At 41.3% G+C, this 14,638-nt stretch overlaps 1 protein-coding gene across 2 annotated transcripts in view; it reads left to right on the top strand.

Annotated features, from left to right (window-relative positions):
• The window catches only part of pld1b (phospholipase D1b), a 30,896-nt gene that overhangs the window by 3,201 nt on the left and 13,057 nt on the right, over positions 1-14,638 (top strand). The window contains exons 1-7 of one of the 2 annotated variants that reach the window (XM_084034149.1): positions 5,589-5,825; positions 12,950-13,120; positions 13,208-13,371; positions 13,868-14,010; positions 14,185-14,296; positions 14,379-14,444; positions 14,535-14,593. In XM_084034149.1, the coding sequence (XP_083890275.1) occupies positions 12,982-13,120; positions 13,208-13,371; positions 13,868-14,010; positions 14,185-14,296; positions 14,379-14,444; positions 14,535-14,593 (683 nt within the window). In that variant the 5' untranslated portion in view covers positions 5,589-5,825; positions 12,950-12,981. Of the gene's footprint in view, positions 1-5,588; positions 5,826-12,949; positions 13,121-13,207; positions 13,372-13,867; positions 14,011-14,184; positions 14,297-14,378; positions 14,445-14,534; positions 14,594-14,638 lie in introns of those variants that run through there. The other variant, XM_084034150.1, reaches the window with a different exon arrangement.

Here is a 14,638-nt window from a genome sequence, read left to right as displayed (position 1 = left end):
TGACTAATGGGCTTGGCTCGGGTATTGTGCACAGGTAGGATACTGCCTGTTGGATTGTACATGCACGTAATGGCTCTTCCAGCAAACACAGTCCACAGCGAAGGAGTGCTTAATTGACTTTGTGGGTGTGTGCGTGTATGCTCCTGCACACACACACGCACACACATGCACACACACACTCACTCACACACTCACACACACACACACACACACACACACACACACACACACACACACACACACACACACACGCACACACATGCACACACACTCACTCACACACACCCACTCACACACACTCACTCACACACACACACACACACACACACACACACTCACACACACACACACATGCTCACACACTCACACACACACACACACACACACACACACACACACACACACACACGCGCACACACATGCACACACACTCACTCACACACACACACTCACTCACACACTCACTCACACTCACTCACACACACACACACACACACACACACACACACAGGCTCAAGGGGCAGTGGGCGCGGTGGGAGAGGTCCAGGCCTTTAATCAGTATTGTCAGCAGTGAAATGTCATGACACACAACAAAGACTGACAATGAGAGCAGACAGGAACTACAGAGACCGGAGCTCACATATACCTCTAACGTCGGCCCAGAAAATGTCTGCAGAATAAAAACTGCAGATTGAGTTGGAGAAGCCTCCCATGACTTTTTTCTTTAATATCATATCACATCCATTAATTTAATGGAAAAATACAAACAGTCCGGAGATGTTTTGAAAAAATGCACATTACCTGGCCAGAAGTATGTGAACACTTGAACATTGACGTCACACAGTAATAGTGGGATGTGTGATTGCGTTACCATGGGAATGGAGTTCTGCACGGTTGATGTATTTTTGTAGGTTGTTGGTTTGGGTTAGCACGCATGGCCACAATTTAAAAACTAGTTAACGTTGTGAATTCAGAGAAAACTTCTTGCTTATGTTTTGCAAAATTTTTGGGTTAAAATAAGTCTGTTGCGTAAATTAAGTTACGTTCCATAAGTGAAGTAGTCAGTGTAAACCGTCACAAATGGACATATGGTCACAGTTTTAAAAAGAGTACGTTTGTTTCAATATTTAAAGTCGCAGTCGGCAAGTCTGGCAGATCGAGTTGACTCAGTCAAATTTAAAATATTACAACACTCACGCCCCTCCCCCTCTACCACCGAGCTCCTCCCCTCCCTCCCATGTGTGCTGAGTGCTCGTCAGTGCACGTGCACCAGATTCCTGTGAACGCGGCCGTGTCTTCCTCATCGATAAACGGCACACGCTACACAGAGGTAGGCTGAGGTAGGCTGGCTAACTTACTCATAGATAGCAACTGCTAACGTCATTTAGCGTATGCCTAGCTTGAGGCGTGTGCCTGTGATATTGGAACATGCATGAGGGGGGAGGTGGGATCTGTGGCGTGTGCACAAACGGTGGTGGATTTTTGCAAAACAAACTAGCTCTAGGTGCACGTAGAGGCATTTTTTTCCTAAAACCGGATAATTTATGTTGTTCTATTGGAGCATAGTGTCGGTTTCAGTGAATATGATCAAACAAATGCTGCTGCGACTTTAAGTTATGTATTAAAGTTAAGAATTCAACGTAAAATCTTACACTGTTATTCAGTGTAAGTATGTTACCGTATACACGCAAAATATTGTGATATTCATGTGCCATTTTGGTTACAAGTATCATTGAAGATGACTTCACCTTCACCTAAAGTGAAAAACAAACACCTACAAAGTATTAAAGCACACAAATCCTGCAACAGCAGCCAAAACCAAACAAATAATTGTAAGTAGGTGGTTTTGGACGGAGGGGGAATGAAACAAGAAACAAACGCATCAAAATGCTGTGCAAGCTATAGTGACTTTATGTTTCATAACTGGACTAAAATGGTGCTGAAGTGTAATGAAAGAGTCTCGACTCTCACAGTGTTATACAGACATAAAGTGACTGGATCAGGAGTTAAAGAGATTATTGTGTAACCAAAAGGTCACAGGTTTGATATTCAGTGTAGCAGCGTGTCGAGTTGCATTAAACTCTCAGTGACACGTTGAAGAACCTTTCCTACGGGTAAAAGCATCTCCTACTTCAGGTCCTCCCACTTCTCCATCGTGTCAGGATCTGAAGCGTTAGGTCACATCAGATGCATTTCTGTTGCTTTTCAGATGAAATAAGTTGCCATTAAGGTGCTTCCAGGGTGCTGTTGTTGAATTAAATAATAGGTTATGGTGTCTGTTTTTCAGTCAGTAATCAGAAGGAAGTTTTGACAATTTATTGAATCCAGCATTCCACCATAAGCAAACTTCTTTACAATCAGGGAGCTGCCTGCTGCTGGACTTTTTACTGAAGCATCATGTTCTTTGTTGCACTAAAAAATGTGGATTAATATTAGAGTCAGTATGAAAATAAATTACATATTTAAGATAGTTATTATCGCTTCAACCAATCAATCAATCAATCAATCAATCAATCAACCAATCAACCAATTAATCAATCAATCAATCAATGAACAGTGAAAAAACAGAAACCAATGCACACAAGACAATAAAATGATAAAAAAAAGAGCCTCTTTTAAAAAGCTGTAACAAATGATTCAATATTTTATTATAATATATTTTTTATAAAACTTTGAATCAAATAAAAACTAAAATGAATTAGGCTAGATACATTAAAACAAATATATTGTTATTATACATACATTATCCATAATCCAGTAATTTAATTGGAATTCCAATTAATTTATTACAAAGAAAACATACTAAACCAGTAGTTTTTGGGCTGCCAACTTGCTACTTGGTAATCCAGTTGGGGATGGACGCCAGAAAACATATTTTCTCAATTTTGGTAATCTGACCCCTTTAAATTACATTCTGAATGCAGCATCTATATTGTATATATTATATCCACCACTATTATTATTATTATTATTATTATTATTATTATTATTATTATTATTATTATTATTATTGTTATCATGCAATATCAGAATAAATGGTTTGTGCAGTAGACAGATGTGTCCACTAGGAAGCAGAGTCACACAGTGTCTTTACTGTGTCAGTGTTCAGTGAAGAGCAACTACTCCCTTTCCAGCATCTTTCCAGCGTCCTACATCAGAGAAGTTACTCTGAAATATAACTCAGCTCAAGATAAATATCCCCCTACTCCTGCGTAAAGTAAAGCAGCTGTAAAACAAGTGGAGTACAAGCACTGAGTACCGCTCGCTCAACCAGGAACAGTCATTAAGCTGGCAGTTAAAAATAATGGTCGAGGTGATTGCTACATAAGGAGCAGCATTACAGAGATGAGCTGGTGCACAGTATTGATCAGGGGAAGGAAATGGCTGGAACTAGCTTTGTCTAATGCAATTAGAGTTATTGCATCTTTTAATTAAACCAAGTTTCTTTTGTAATCTTGTGTATTTAAATAATTCCAACGTCTCCTGCTTTGTTTATTGCACATTTTGCACTTGAATGTGTTTTTTTGAAGGGTTTTTGCACAAACAATCCAAAGTACTCTGTTGACGGTTATAATGTCCATATTCTAAGAGGCTTGGGTGTTTTCTCAGACGTTAGAAGTATTTCACAGAGTCCTGTGAATATCCGTCTGTCCTGCGATCTGCAGGGCATGAAGTGCCTCTGCCTTTTGCTTTTCAGAGCCTAAACATTTGTATTTTATTAATTCAACCTATTATTTCACATTGAAACAAAGTATCCTAGTACCATCATGATGTACATTTTTTGCAGCACTTTGCAGTTTTGGGTGGAGGCACAGCAGCCACTAGAGGGGGCAGATTAAATGATATGAGTGCACAATGTAATTTGAAGATATTAATTATTAATTTGAGAGTGTCATACTGAAGAAAAGGGTGGAAACAAATGTAGTGAGTGAATAAATGAGTCATTTTAGGAAATGATTCATAAATTGAGGGCTTTCCCTCTGTGACTCCACCAAGAAATGTTGCAATTTAAGCAGCGATTCTGCTTCATACCGCTTTAAGCAAGATCCTATCCGTTTTACACTTCAGCTAGTGTTGTGAAAGCTTGTTTTGTGTGTGTGTGTGTGTGTGTGTGTGTGTGTGTGTGTGTGTGTGTGTGTGTGTGTGTGTGTGTGTGTGTGTGTGTGTGTGTGTGTGTGTGTATGCCTCGGTGCTCACATGTGGGTGGGTGTCTGAATGCTTCGTCCGTCTCTGGAATGTCAACAATGAGTCACGTCGGCCTGCTCGACCCGGGGCGGGTAGATGCTCAGTAATCCAGCTTCACTCGAACTCACTTCTGTAAAATCCACAGTAGGTCAGCCAGTTCACCACTGAGAGTGCAGGTTTGTATCATGAACTTGTGATTCCATTGTGTTCTGTTTCCTCTCTCACACACATTAATATCCTGCAGGGGAGTCTGGAGCCTTTATAACCTCCATAAATGTTCACAGGAGAATTATTATGTACGTGACCTCTACTGGTGGACTGGAACAAATAATAGCCAGGCCTCTTGAATCCGATTGGATTATTTATTTGAGCCAAACTTTTAGGTATTTCCTCCAACAAAGAAATCCTTTGTTGATGAATAAAGAATGGATTTGCTGACTAATCGATTAGTTGATTTAATCAATGGTTTCTCCTCAAAGAATAAAAACAAAAGTGCCACTTTAAATTAGTGTTTACCAGCATCAAACGAATAAATTGCGTCCTTAGTTTTTATGAATAAATATTTAATAAAGATACGTATTTGATTTCTTGCAGAGGTTTAGGTGAGAAGATTGATACTATGCTATACATATGAAGCTACAGCCTATGACGCTACAGCCTGTTAGCCAGCTAGCTTAGCTTAGCATAAAGGACACCTAGCCAATAACTAGTTGTAGCACAAGGCTTCCTGTAAAACCAACACTAATGTGTTAATTATTGAGCATTAGAGTCAACTAAAAGCAGATATTGTTACTTCAGACACAACCAGCCTTGGTGTTTCTCCCTGTTTTCAGTCTTAATTAAATTATTTCCATGCATGATTAATCTGCTGATTATCTGTTTAATCAGTTGATTAATTCTGCTATGTTTTCCTTGAACACACAGTCTGTTCTTTAAATGTATAGTTTTGTTTGACCAACAGTCAAAAATCCAAACGATTCAAATCAAGATTCAATCATTTATTAACATATCAATGAAACCTCGATTGTAATTTGTCTGTCTACACATCAACATAATCAACAGAAGTACATCAAGAATATTATTACAGATAACATTTAAAAACAAGCATTAATAAATCATTAATAAATAATCAATTATCAAAACAGCTGCAAATTAATTTGTCTTTTTCATCAATTGATAAATCAAGAATTGAAATAGAGTTGAAAAGTTGGCACAGAGCGCCTTTAACACAGACAGGTGCCTCAAACAGGAAGCCCCCCCCCCCACCTCTCCCTCTCTGATTGGCTGTCTTCAGCTGCAGAATGCCCCTCAGGCCAATCACGTCTCCTCCCTCCCCTCTTCATCCCGCCCGGCTGAGTCTTCCCTCGTCTGTCTGCGTCGCTGCTGCACTCCGCTGTAAACCTCCCATCCTGCCTGACTGGGCTCTGTGAATGTGTGTGTGTGTGTCTGTGGATGTGTGTGTGAATGAGTGTGTGAGTGTAAGTGAGTAGAGTTAGAGAAAACACACTGCAGAGGAAGAGAAGAGCGGTGGCTTCTCATTTTGTGTTTTTGAGTAACTTTGTTTCCTGACCGTGAGACAGTTCAGGGAAGTGAAGGTGATGATGATGATGATGTGCCTCCCTCAGCCTTCACGGGCTCAGGTCAGTGGATGCCTTCAGAGAGAGAGAGTGTGTGTCTGTGTGTCTGTGTGTCTGTGTGTGTGTGTGTGTGTGTGTGTGTGTGTGTGTGTGTGTGTGTGTGTGTGTGTGTGTGTGTGTGTGTGTGTGTGTGCGCCCGAGAAGAAAAGGAAATTCATGTTCCTCCTGCTATTGTACAATATTGTATATACCAGCATGTTGATGGCTTCCAGTTTCCTGTGTGTGTGTGTGTGTGTGTGTGTGTGTGTGTGTGTGTGTGTGTGTGTGTGTGTGTGTGTGTGTGTGTGTGTGTGTGTGTGTGTGTGTGTGTAGCCAAATGTTACAACTATACTGTTTTTTTAAGTATCAACGCAGTCTTTTCTACTGTGAAATAGCAAAAATAACAATAAATGTGTAAATCACAAGTTCTCAAAGCTTCTAATATATTTTAGAGCGCGACCTGTAGTGCATTTTTGATCCAGATCCAGATATTGATAATTGAGTCTAGGCATGGGATGATATTAAAACTTTGTGACTTTCATGATGATTATATTGCCCAAAATAATTGCAATTCACAATATTTTCCAGATAGTCAACAGAATATGCTTAAAACTCTTAAAATGGCACTAAATCTTACTGGAATAACTTAACATTTTGTTTGGAATCAAATGTTATAAATGTATTTTGTTGCAGTCTTTTTAGTGAAAAACAAATAATTTCAATTCTATAAGAATTTGCCTCAAAGAGCTTTGATCATACATCATAAGGCCTACCTGCATTTATGCAACATTTCAGACTATCCCGACAATGGAAATTCACCCCATTAAATTAATGTCGGTGATAAAATCCTCTATCATCCCATCCCTATAATTTATTTAAACATAAAATACAGACGTAACTAAAGGTGTGTTCAGTGGAGAGCAGATCTCCACCAGGTGTCTCTGCAATGACCAGTGTGTTAATATTTGATTGAATTAATGAAACCCACAATGAACCCCGTATAGACAGAAAGTATGTATTAGACGTGTTTCTCACGTCACACACAACAGATTTTAATCTTTGCTGATGTTTTCACTGACTCCTCGCAGGAACGCATCTCAGGCAACAACTAGCGTTGATAAAGGCTTCATGACGGAGACACACATTCCAACAACAAGTCCAACATAGATAGTTTAACTTAAACTATATACTCATTAATCAAAGTATTTTTAACAATGAAATAACTAATGTGTCCTTTATTATTTGTCACTGTGCATCATTTTAGATGCAGGAACCACCAAATATCTGGTGTCTTAAGTGACTTTAAATCAATCAATCTTGGGATTGTCATTGATTACCGATGAGTTGCACTTATGCATGAGGTGCTTCAGTTTGAAGAAGTTAAAGAAAAGGTAAAGAGGAACAAAGGTGTGTGTGTGTGTGTGTGTGTGTGTGTGTCTGTGTGTGTGTGTGTGTGTGAGAACTCAGCAGCCTGCCACCTGGTTGGCGATTGATGCAGTGGGGGGGGGGGGGGGGCTGTTATATGGTCCCGACTGTACCCAATTAATCTGAGTGCTCACTGGGCATAATGCGCACACACACACACACACACACACACACACCCCCCAACTGCTTCCCTGCTTTAATCAACTCAAAATATTTTTGGGTTATTTTCAAGGTCAACAATGAACCGCTCAATTTCCAATCTCAATTGTAGTCACGTAGATTTAACTTGGGTCATGTCCTCAGAAAATATCCTTAAATAGCAGCTCTATTACGTTACATTTTTTAAATGAAATGTAATGTGAACGAGTTTGCAGCAGCTCTGAATCCACAGAGGATTCTCTCACCGGCTCTGCAGAGCTTTTTAGCCTCTTAGGGTATTGTTTTGTTTGTACGGCACATTTAGCATCTCAACGTTTCCAGCTGCAGCGATTCTGATGAGCCTCCTTGTACGTTTCAGACAGACCCAGTTAGAGACCAGCTGGTGAACATGGTGGAGCATCTATCAATCAATCAATCAATCAATCAATCATTTATTTGTCATTGCCATAAATAACAATGAAATTCCGTTGGAGCATACAACCGTACATAGTGAAAAGTGCATAGTGCAAAAAGTGCAAAATGTGCAATGGTGCAGAATCCCACGGGCATGTCATTCATGTACACGAAAGAAGGACAAAAACACAAGGGGCGCCAGAGTACATAGTCAGAGGTAGTATAGTGTGTGCTGCAGCAATGCAGAGACCAGTTCACAGTTATTGTAAGATGGAGTATGGTTACTGTCCATGTGAGGGGGGGAGAGAGAGGAGGGGGGCACTGTTCAGCAGCCTCACTGCCTGAGGGTACAGGCTGTGGGCCATTCTGGTGGTTCTGGCAGATAAGGCCCTGTACCTTCTACCTGAGGGCAGCAGGTGGAACAGGTGATGGGCCGGGTGGTGTTGGTCATGCAGGATCGTACGCACTCTCTTCAGACAGCGGGAGGTGTAGATGGTACTGATCTCTGGTAGAATGGTCCCCATGATTTTCCCCGCTGTTTTTACCACCCGCTGGAGTGCCTGCTGTTCGGCCTTAGTGCAGCTGGAGAACCACACAAGGAAACCGTACGTCAGAACACTGCTGATGGCACAGTTGTAGAAGTTCACCATCAGCTGTTTCTGGATCCCGGCATTCTTCAGTTGCCTCAGGTAGTAGAGCCGTTGCTGGGCCTTCCCTACTGCTGAGGCGGTGTTGATGCCCCAGGACAGGTCCTCAGTGATGGTCACTCCCAGGAAAGTGCGCCACCCTCTCCACCGCCTCGCTGCCGATAGAGAGTGGAAGGTGGTTGTTTTGTCTCTTTTTGCGGGGGTCCACAATAACCTCCTTGGTCTTCTTGATGTTCAGTATGAGATTATTACCCACACACCATGCTGCTAGATGTTGCACTTCAGTCCTGTAATCCCTCTCATTATTGTTGTTGATGAGTCCGAGCACTGTGGTGTCGTCGGCGAATTTAACAATGAGATTGGAGGGAGAAGAAGCAGAGCAGTCATGTGTGTACAGGGTGTAGAGCAGAGGACTGAGCACACACCCTTGGGGAGCCCCGGTGTTGATTGAAAGGGTGGAGGACGTGTACTTGTCCACTCTCACACTCTGTGTTTGGTTTGTGAGAAAGTCCACAATCCAGTTGCACAGTGAGATGTTTAGTCCAAGATGGTGTAATTTAGCTTGGAGCTTGAAAGGCCGGATTGTATTAAAGGCCGAGCTAAAGTCGACAAAGAGGAGTCTCGCATAGGTGTTCTTCTGCTCAAGATGCTCCAGTAGCGAATGAATGAATGATCTAGCAGCTAAACGGACAGATATTTCCCCGCAGGAGTTGGTGGAGACCAAAAATGGAGCTTTAAAGGGATAATAACGGTACAATAGAATGCTGCAGGAAGTCACCATCTCGCAGGTTCCCACTACAAAAAGCCAATTGGATCTTTCCATAAAATTTGGGATTATTGCAGAAAATATACGTTTATGATACATTTTGTTTTTTTAATTTTTTTAAAGACTCTGTATCGGATGATTCATGTTACCTTGTGTTCGCTGGAAGTCTTTATAGTTTGCCGACATGTTTTCTGTCGTTGCTGAAAACGTATTAATTTAGGTTTGAAGGTGGAGAGTTTGACCATTCATGGTGCTAAGAGAAAAGTCTTCATGACGCAAGCATATATGTGATGCGGTACATATTTCTGCTACTGCAAAGCAAACAGCAGTGAAGAAGACTGTCTGCTGGAAAACATGGATTCAAACATTGTTAGCCTTCAAGGATACACACTTTGCATTTGAGTGAGAAACACTGAATGTAAAGAAAAACATTACGCCACAGAAACCTTTAGGTGCACGTCAACATCCAAGAGAATACAGGCAGCATTGAGTTTGCAGTGTTTTAGCACATGAATGTGCATCACTGTGTTTCCCTTTTGGCTCAGGACTAGCATCACCAGCAGATCTCATGTCATTTAGAAATAACCCACCATGTCTGTATTTCTGCATCTTTTACTCAAATTGACTGACATTATCCCGTAAATATCATGTCCAGGCTCTGCGTAACATCTTCTTATATTAAAATATTATACAAAATGTATAAATATTTCAAAATACCTTAATGAGGTGGGAAAAGGCATGGAGAAAACAAAACCTTTGCTTAAAATATGTTTTTTTTATTCCAGATCAACTAATATTATTACATGACCTCACTTCCGGTGTAATTTTTAACTTGATAAATGACAGACATGTCAGATTCACACAGGGTTAAGATCACAGACGGACGCCGCAGTGATTCCTGAGGTAATACTAGTCCAGTGTGAACAGGTCTATAGAATTTTCATCTCCACTCTACAGGATCTCACAAAGGCAAGAGACGCTCTCATATAAAACACAAATAACCTCAAGTACATGTTGGCATAGTGTACATTATTATTGCATGATTATTTATTATCTGTTCTATTTTTTTTTAATCACAATTAAATAAAGATGCTCATGCAGAAACCCTTTTAAAAACAAGGCAACCGTTTTGAGTCCTCGAATTACACTTAAAAGGCTCTTGAGCAGAAAGGGAAATATATGCAGCCGTGGGATGAAACACTCACAAGTTCCAGTTCTTTTAATCCTTTTTATTTCGTTCAAACAGGGAGAAAAGCCTCAAGCTTGTGTGATTTCAGTGCTGATTGCATTATTCCCTCGCAGACATGAGGGTGTGTGCACGATAGATAAAATGTAAATGAAGCCATTCTTTACATTCTGCAATGAAACCATTGGCTGTTGTGTTTCCCACCTCCAGCTCTTTATTTTCTTCTGTCTAATCTCAGTTTGCTGCTCAGCGCTGTCCAGGTTTCTTCACTTTCCCTCCTTTCCCTTTATTCAGTCCTCTGTTATATTTACATTCCCTGCTTCACCGGTTCCACCAGGATCTATTGTTAGATGTCTGCAGACACACCTCAGACGCAACAGCGCCAATGCAACAGTGCCACACAGGATGTTCATGCCGTGGATGATTTGCATACTACAAACGATATACTGTTCCTCGTGTTTTTGCGGCGTCATGGCGTTACTAGAAATGTTGCTGCATTTGCATCTCATTTGTTTGAGTTGAAACAGCTGAATGTGAGGTAACTGACCTTTTTCTGTTTTTGTTTTAATGATTAATTTACTTGATTTTAAATATGTTTCAGTTGGTGTTGTACACACTGTACACTTGGGACAAGAAGTCGCAAGATGATTGTTTTTGTAGGGAATAAGAATGGGTTTATTGGTATTACAAACTTTGTTGTAAACTTGCTGTTTAATTAGATAAGAAGTCAGATGAGAAGTATTATGTGTTTCTGCTATGAAGACAGGAGTATTTTGTCTTTATTTGTTCAGCACTTTTTGCTGGTGAAGAGAGATCTTTTAAGTGAAAACTGCCCTTTGAATTCAATTTAATATAATTGAGTCAAAACTCTTCCTTTCAATGTGGCGTTCTTGGCTTTTAGCTTTTTAAAGGAACATATACGTGTTCAGTGTCTTGCTCAAGGGCACTGTTTACGGGACTGGTGGCTGCTGGTCGTTGATTCCCTGCCTCCCTGCCCGCTGTGGTTGGTGGTGGTGTCTCCCGGAGGAGGAAGTGAAAGCAGACAGACCAATTTCAACCCGCAGCTTTACTCTCTACACAACTAACATCAGTCGAAGAAAGTTTTGTGAATCTCGTCCAACACTTTCTGCTTTTACTGAAGGACGAAGACGCTTTAATTCTAGACGATTAAGCTAATTAACAACATTTCACACGGAGCACTGATTTAGTATCAGTTTTGTTTTGGGAGTGTTAAGTTTTGGCAGCCGTTCTGCTGATACAGCAGCTTTAGAGTGTTGCATTAAAAACTTCTGCTGGACTGATACAGAATTCTTGACGCTCTTAAATCGTTTGAAAGATGTAAAGGCTTAACATACCAAAATTTAAAATTGGTATGAATACAACCCTAAATGACAACACAAATACAGAAATATATTGAAATAAGAAAACTATAAAAAGCTGCCTTTTATTATCAATATTTAACAACTTCTAGATTTAACACATTATTGCTCACATCAGCTTCTTGTTACTTTTAACGGCCCATATTTACACCGATACTGACATATCAGCGATATGCTAAACTTATATGATTTGTTTCATCCCGAACATGTATTGTTTTCTTTTTAAAACAGCTTTGTTATATGAACAGTGAAAATCCACTTAACTCCCACATCTCTGTTCCAATTGGTGACGTCATAATTTAATGGTGGAGGAAGTATTTAGATCCTACTACACACCACACTGTGTTTTTTTCTGCATCATTAATGACAGATGACACATTTACTTGTTCATTTGGGTGTCTTTTTGTCATCATTGTCTCTGTGTTTCACCCACTCACACGTCGTGTCGTCTCATTCATGTTTCTGGGTCAGTATATGTGAAAATCCCTTCAGTTTATCCTCCTCATTCAGGAGAAAAACACACGCCAACACTGTTTGACCTGTTTTTCTGTCTCTCACACACGCTTGCGTTGAGGAATGCGGTTAAAAAGCTCCTCTGCTTCCTCTGCTTCTCCTCGGGTAATCCTGTTTGGATTGGTGTCTCATCCGATCCGAGGCTGGGAGGACGGAGAGGAAGAGATGGATGGACGTAGCTGCAGGGTATGGAGATTAATAGGATGAAGAGACAGCTGGATGTAGAGGGCGAGGGAAGAGAGATGGAGAGCTACAGAAGACGTTAAAAGGATCCATCAGACAAAAAAGTGATGATGGATGAGACGGTCGTTTTAGCAGTGTGGTTCCAGTGTAGAAGCAGCGCTTTAGGTTATTCAGTTACTGTGGAGATAACAGCAGCGTTAGAGCATGACTAACTAATATATAAATATATATATAGGCCCTGAAACATCCACATATTTTTATCTTTCATGAAAGCAACTATCCAAAAGTTAAAATTCAGGAAACCCGCACCAAATGTATTTTGTAAAATCCAATGGAATTTGTTTGGGGGGAGATTCTGTAAAACCAGAGTTTGTGTGATCACTTGTGTTGCTTCCCTTCTGGACACTATTATTGTGGTTTCACCACTTGGGCCATGATATCCTTGATCCTCACCTTTTGGTTTAACTCCCACTTCCCTTCCTTACCTGTCACTCCAGGGGGGCCCCGGGCTCCAGACTGAGTGCTAGCCATGTTGCGGCAAACGGAGCCAACCTCCAGCACCCTGACGCTGGTTGCCAATGATATGACCGGCATCATGGAGAAGCTGGACACCCGCGAGCTCGACCTGGAAGATGGAGAGTACGACACAATCGACAGCCACGCCTCAGGTGCGTGCATTTTGTCAGTGTGGCGTTTGTCTCCCATCACCGCATATATCCGTGTCCGATATCTTTTATATGTTTTTTTTTTTGCAGCCGAGCGTTTGCCTTTCACGGCGATCTACCACACGGTGGGTTTCAAGGAGGCCCAGGCCAAAGTCTTCCTGTCCTCGCCGATCACCGCCAAGATCCTGGAGGTCGAGCGCTTCACCTCGGCTCAGGACCGCTTCAATGTCACCCAGCAGAGGAGCGTCAACAAGGTGCACATGGACACACACCTTCCTAATGGGTCACTCTCACAGTTATTACCCCTTATCATGTGTATCATTACACAGCCCACTATAAGACATACAAAGACAGAAGGACGAAATAGAAAAGACACAAGCACTAAACATAAAGTAGAGCCAACAGATGGTTTCGACGTGGTGATTTGACTTGAGAGAAAATTTGCTGAAACTCATTACCACACCAGACCGGATGAGGCTGGTTTTGTTTCCTCAAACAAACCCACAAGCAGCGTTGTTGCCTTCAAAGGAAACGATTAGGACAGCCAACATAAACCTTGCCCGATGATGTTATCACATAACAAACTCTACTTGATTAAAGCTGAAAAGTCAGAGACCAAAGTCAGAAGCAGTAGCAATCAATCATTTGATCAATTTTCAAAGCTTTTTTGCAAATAATTTAAATGCCAAACCTCTTTTAAAATGTGAATGTCCCTATCTGACTGACGTGTCCGTGTTGTTGCGTGCTCAGTCGTTGCCGGCGGTGTTTAAGATCGAGTTGAAACACGGGGAGTTCACATGGCTGGTGAAGAGGAAGGAGAAACACTTCATGGAGCTCCACAGAGAGCTGAGGACGTACAAGACCTTCATGAGGCTGCCGCTGCCGACACGCAGGTAAACACTGCCAGGCTTTTACCACCTTCTCTTCTTCTGGATTCTCTCAGGTTTAAGTTCAGTTAAACCCAGGAGCTACGCAAACAGGCTGGATCTTCTTTCATGTTGCCTCCATCCATCAACCTTCCAGGAAGCTGAAGTGTTAAAGTGACATTTTGTCATTTCTCTCTGCAGCCACACCGTGAAGAGGCAGACGGCGGCGAGGGGCGAGGTGAGGCAGATGCCGAACCTCCCCAGAGGAGGAGGAGACGAACTGGGCAGAGACGGGCAAGTTTCCAGTCGCAGGGTAGGTCTTTCACCGGAGCGGCTGTCAATCAACAGTCTCTCTTGATTTCTCACTATGATTTTACTTTCTCTCAATGTTGCAGAAACAACTGGAAGATTACTTGAACAACCTGCTAAAAATGCCGATGTACAGGAACTACCATGCAACGGTACGTAAATATATCAGAAGAGTTTTTCATCTTGGAAAATTACAAAATAGACCATAACGTCCAGGAAAAACACTTATTTGTCTGTTTCAGATGGAGTTCATTGATGTTAGCCAGCTGTCTTTTATCCACGATCTTGGACCAAAAGGCTTGTAATAAAAACTATCTTCTAATTTTGACACATATATACAGTATTT

Source organism: Eutrigla gurnardus, assembly GCF_963514095.1.
Source record: "Eutrigla gurnardus genome assembly, chromosome: 18".
In the NCBI taxonomy this organism is placed as follows: Eukaryota; Metazoa; Chordata; class Actinopteri; order Perciformes; family Triglidae; genus Eutrigla; species Eutrigla gurnardus.
Note: the sequence above shows the minus strand (reverse complement) of the source record. Positions and strands in the feature narration are given on the sequence as shown.